Source organism: Gracilinanus agilis, chromosome 6 (genome assembly GCF_016433145.1).
Source record: "Gracilinanus agilis isolate LMUSP501 chromosome 6, AgileGrace, whole genome shotgun sequence".
Taxonomy (NCBI): Eukaryota; Metazoa; Chordata; class Mammalia; order Didelphimorphia; family Didelphidae; genus Gracilinanus; species Gracilinanus agilis.
The window spans coordinates 116,853,703-116,859,702 of record NC_058135.1 but is presented as its reverse complement, the minus strand read 5'-3'; the positions used below and the strand labels follow the sequence as shown (position 1 = coordinate 116,859,702).

The 6,000-nt window shown below is 37.5% G+C and overlaps 1 protein-coding gene across 1 annotated transcript in view; it reads left to right on the top strand.

Annotated features, from left to right (window-relative positions):
• LOC123251170 overlaps positions 1–6,000 on the top strand; it is a 137,868-nt gene that overhangs the window by 14,933 nt on the left and 116,935 nt on the right. The window contains exons 2-3 of the mRNA XM_044680357.1: positions 3,203–3,303; positions 5,079–5,148. Coding sequence (XP_044536292.1) covers positions 3,203–3,303; positions 5,079–5,148 — 171 coding nt within the window. The remainder of the gene's footprint in view (positions 1–3,202; positions 3,304–5,078; positions 5,149–6,000) is intronic.

Here is a 6,000-nt window from a genome sequence, read left to right as displayed (position 1 = left end):
TCTCTCTCTCTCTCTCTCTCTCTCTCTCTCTCTCTCTCTCTCTCCTTTTCTGCCTCATATTCTCTCATTTTCTTTCTCTCACACCATCAACCTCGGAAGGGGAAGATTTTCCCTTTTTTCCCCTTCTACTGTGTCATGAAAGGGCAAAATAAAATAGCAAAGAGAAGAGGAAAGACAAGTTTACAAAATCTGAGGTGCCACATAATGTAAGAGATTTTCTGGATAGAAATTTGACATTCTAGGAGTTTGGCTCTACATGAATTTGGTGCTTACAAAGGTACTGATTCCATTCCAGAGGTAGTCAACTTCTGCCACTGAAATACATTGAACACATTTCAATTTAGATACCAATTAGGTTACCATTTAAAACACTTTCCAAGGTTCTTGCAAGAATCAAATGAAATAATATTTTAAAGTGCTTAGAAAACCTCAAAAGACTCTTTAAATGTTGTTGTTGCTACTACTGCTGCTGCTGCTGAAGATGATGTTTGGTTCATGTTTACAACTGACCGCTTCTAAAGAGTTCTTGATAAACATTATTAGATCAGGTTTAAGATAGCTGTTTTTCCCTCCAAAGAAAAGAAAAGCTTAAAACTCAGAAGTATAAATTAACTAAAAAAAGACTAAAAATATGGTACTGTAATGCATAGCTCACATTATATTTTCTTTTTTTAATTTATTTATTTATTTTAGAATATTTTTCCATGATTCCATGATTCACGTTCTTTCCCTCCTTTCCTCCCTCCCCCCTCTCATAGCCAATGAGCAGTTCCACTGGCTTTTACTTGTTTCATTGATCAAAACCTATTACCATATTATTTATATTTGCAATAGAGTGATCTTTTAACATCAAAACCCCAATCATATCCCCATCGAACCATGTGATCAAGCAATTGTTTTTCTTCTGTGTTCTTCTGCACTCCCACAGTTCTTTCTCTGGATGTGGATAGCATTCTTTCTCACAAGTTCCTCTGAATTGTCCTGGATCATTGCACTGCTGCTAGTAGAGAAGTCCATTACATTCGATTCACATTACATTTTCCCAGAAAGTTGATACTTTAAAAAATTGAACTTGGTGGGACTGTTAAATAGGCATCTTACCTTCACCTAAATTCTTGACTGTCCAAACAGCTTCCTCAAAGGTCTGTGTCTTCTGGCAAACCAAGCTAAGACTTGAGCTCATCTTCCTGTCAGAAGTTGTCTTTTCGAAAAGAAGTATTGTACCTATAGGACAGAGGTCCACAATGTATGGCTCTCGAGCCATATCTGGCTCCACCTCCCAACCAGCCAGTCCGGGCAGAGCCCCACGATGTGTCCCAGGGGGCCCTTCAGCCCCCGCCCCATATTCCCGCGCCTTCTGCTTCCATCCTCCTCCTTCCACAGGCGTTTATGGCTCTCATGCCCAAAAAGGTTGCCGACCATTATGGGTCACCACCTGCAATATAAGTGGTACCCAGTGAGGAACCCTAGAACTTTCCAAACTCTATAAGTAGTCACTTCTGAAACATTTCTCTAATGTTTGTTATTTAGTCACCTTTGCTTAGGGAAAGAAACCCAAAGTAAGAAGAGGCAGTCAGAAATCTATGTCCCATGCTCAGGGTCAGATTCTTCTAGATGGCACATGCTCTAGCTGACATGTATCAGAATGTCATAACAGGTTAGAAGAGTTAGCTAACAGGGTTAAAAGGAAGAAGCATCCCTCCACTTCCCTTGGGAAGTCCAAGAGAGAGCCTCTAAGTTCCCATCCACTCTGTAAAGAGAGGAAGAAGAGATCACTAGAGGAAGATGTCTCTCCCTTTAAAATCTACTGATTTTAAAGCATCTAGCTCTTCTTGCTAAGTGGTCGTCTCATAGCATGAGTCCTTTCAAAGCTGTCACACTTGTCCCTGTACTTGCCAGAAAAGCTCTATCTGTGCTTCACGGTTGTGATGTAGAAAGAGCAAATGGTGGTGGAAGAAGGAAGGAGGAAAGATAGAGGGGAGTGAACTTCAGCTGATCATCCTAAGTACAATTGTGCTAATAATAGATATCTCTTCCCATTTAGATTCTTGTTCACTCCTGGCACTGTTACTTGTTTTTCATTCCAGTACCGTGATTACATTTTATTGGCCTAATACTGGAAAACTACAGTGCCCTAAATACAAAATATCAAGAGTACAATAACAAAGTCCCATTGTACTATGAGGAGAGTGTGGGCTGACTTGGGAAGTATAAATATTTTAAATGGTTCATCCTCAAATAACCAAAATTTCCTCTTGTCCAATGGTTCCCAAACTTTTTTGGCCTACTGCCCCCTTTCCAGAAAAAATATTACTTAGCCCCCTGGAAATTAATTCTTTTTAAATTTTAATAGCAATTAATAGGAAAGATAAATGCACCTGTGGCCATCACCACTATCAGGGATCGCTGCAGCACCCCACCAGGGGGCGGTAGGGCCCACTTTGGGAATCACTGCTCTAGTCAGATCATATAATAAAATTAAAACCTCAGCGATACATATTTGCCATTTGGATGAAATGTCTATACATTTTTTTTAAATGATTCCAAGGCAGAAGAGTAATAAGGACTGGGCAATGGGGGTTAAGTGACTTGCCCAGGGTCACACAGCTAAGGAAGTGTCTCAGACACTAATCAGACACACATTTGAACCCAGAATCTCCTGTCTCTAATCATGGCTCTCTATTGACTGAGTTACCCAGATGCCCCTTGTATATTATCTTTTGAATTGAAATCCTAGACATTCCATAAGCACTTCCTATGTGGAGTCTTTCTTGATCTTTCCCCAAGGGATAATAGTGATAATCCCTCTATCCATTGACTTGTATGCAATTTTTGTATCACTTCCCAGGCCTTTTCATGTATTATTTAGTAATGTACATATTTTTGTATGTGTCAAAACCTCTTATTAAATGGAAGTTCCATGAGGGCAAATAATTTGCTCCCTCTTTAGTTTTGTTTTTTGCAATTGCCTAGAAATAATTTTTTTTAATTATTTAAATCTTAAGAAGTAGCTAAATTGCTTAGTACCTAAGAGTGCTGGACCTGGAGTCAGGAGGACCTGAGTTCAAATCCAGCCTCTGACACTTTTCAACTATGTGACCCTGTAAATTTTTATTGATATAAAAATGTATAAGTTGGGTTATGATAAACTAATTTATGTCAAGCATAAATGTATTTGAACTTAAACTTTTTCTTGTTTTAGTTCCACAGCTGCTGTATAAGGGGAAGCTGGATTTTTTGGTTTTTGATTATCTCTCAGAGATAACTATGTGTCTGTTAACTGCTGCAAAGGCCAAATCACCAGTAAGTTACTTTTCCTGTAGTTCAATTCAATAACCATTCAAAGTACTGCAAAGGGCAAGAAATAAGAGAAAAATCCAGGGCGCTGGAATGAGAGACACAGTCCTTGCTTTAAGACAGGCCAATATTCAAACATCCATATGTTGGCTTCATATTATGAAGCAGATCAATTAAGTGGAGGTTATTGACTTTCTAGGAGAATTCATTAACTGATGGGATCCTTTCGATAAGATAATGTCATTTCAAGTCAGTTTGTTCAGGAAACTATTTATTACATAAAGTTGGAGAGGTCAGGATTTTAAATGTCTTTGTATGCTGTCTCTCATTCTCCTACGCTTTGATCTCATTCTGTTACCATCACTCTATAGAGCTATCTAACCAATCCTAATTTGCTTTTGTGCTCTAGTCCTATATTAACATCTGCATTTTAACATCTCAAATTGGATCTCCTGTGGGCATCTGTAATTCAGTAGTCCAAAACAGAACTCATTATCTCTCTCCCCCAAACCCTCCTCGCTTCCCAACATTGCTATTATTAATCAAGGAAGCCACCATCGTCCTAGTCTCCTGGGCTGTTGGTAGCATCCTTGACTCCGCACTTGCACTTATCCCACATATCTAGTCTAATGTCAAATCTTGTCATTTCTGCCTTCATGTGTCTTATACATCACTTATCTTTCTGTCACTTCCAGCCACATTTCCTCCAGCTCTCACCTTAGAACCTCTACCCTCTCACTTGACTACCTGTTTATTAGTTTTCCTACATTAGGTCTCTCCTCACTCCAAATCATTTTCCACTCAGATGCCTAAAATAAATTTTTCTGTGCATTGTGCATGTCACCCACCCAATAAACTCCAGGAGTCCCCTATTACTACCACGACCAAACAGAAAATTTTATTTGACATTTAAAGCCCCTCTCCACTTGACTCCTTTCTACTTCTCTAGCCTTCTTAAACTTCACTCACTTCTATGCATTTTATAGCCAGAAACACTGGGCTACTTGTCCTTCCTTACTCAGGACACTCCATCTTCCACTTCCAAGCATAGTTACTGCTGCCCTTCATGCTCGGAATGTTTTCCTTTCTCACCTCTGACACCTGTCTTTCTTGGCTTCTTTCAAGACACAAATCCTACCTTCTTCAGGAGAGAGACCATTCCCAGTCCCCATCCCTGATCTCCCTCTGGTTGTTCCTCCCTTCTGAGAATATTTTTACTTATACTGTATATTTCTTATATGCACACAGATATTTGCTTGTGCTTTTCTCCATTAGAATATGAACTCTGTGAGGGGAGAGAAAGTGTTTTTGTCTTTCCTTGAATTCTCTGCACTTAGCACAGTGCCAAGTACATTGTAATTACTTGGTAAATACTTGTTGACTGGCTTTGACTAGCCCCAAACTTTTGTGCTGTTAGCTAAAAGTGAGCCAAGAATCCTAGGTATGGGACCTGATAGAGGACTTTTATTTTTGCCACTGTTTTGGACTTGAATATTCTAATAGAGATTTCATTTTTGCTTTAGTAATTATTCCTATTTTCCAATTGATTTCATCTTCCAAGTTGACCTGATTTTCCAAACTATATTATCACTATTGTATATTTAAATTGTATATTCAATCTGTATATATTCAATCTGTAAGTAGCTGACTTTGGACAATGCCTTCGATTTCATATTTAAATAAAATGGCTGAGAGAGGTCAGCCTGTTGTATTGTCTTTGCATAATAAGTATTTATGTGAGACAAATCTTACAATAAGTAATCTCTGTTCTCTTATTTCAGGACTTCGGTTATGTTCCTGATTTTGTGCAGACTGCAATGGCTCCATATATTAAAGATATTCACAAAAAAGGTAATCAAAAAAGTATTTATTGTATAAATCATTTTAATGTCATCTTTTAAAGTGGTGTGTCATATTTCAACATTAAATATATGTATGTATATATAAATATATTTGATAAAAGTATTCCTTTTCTTTTTAATACTATTAAATATCTTTAAATGGCACTTGGACTCCAGGGAAAAATCAATGATGATGATGATGATGATGATGATTGACTGAAGAAGAGTTATGGCTTTTAATTTCTTTGAGGTTTTTGTACATTTCGTGTCCTGTCAGCTATGGTAGGATCTAGAGCTAACTTGTAATTTAAGGTAACTTCCTCTTCGCTCCCACTACACACATACGAGAGCAATCTAAGGAGAATGGAAGCAGACAGTTATCATTTCTCCCTCTGTTTTACTTAAATTTCTTCCAATCAAGTGAAAAATGAATCTCTTGATTGAGTTGGTGAGCAATGTACCTATTTATTTTTTTAATTCTTTGATTTTTTAAATAAATTTTATAAAATTAAGTCTTCATCCTCTATCTTAAATGATCTCATTTAGAAATGATTAGCTCCATGACATATTTATAATTGTAGGGTAGATATAATTATATCTTGGGGAGATTTCTGTTGGCAAAGTAGTGTATAGTACCAAGAAATGAAATTGATAACGGGTTTGGAAACCCCTTCTCTGGTTTTCCATTTCTTTTCAAGGTTCTAAAGTTCTTATTATTAGGGAGAGTTCTTTTAAATAGATGGGTGTGTCTTGATAGTAGCATTGAGAAGTGATAAAAATATTTTTTAAATCCTTGTTTTCCATCTCAGGATCAATACTGCGTATTGGTTCCAAGGCAGAAGGCTGACAAGAGCAAGGCATT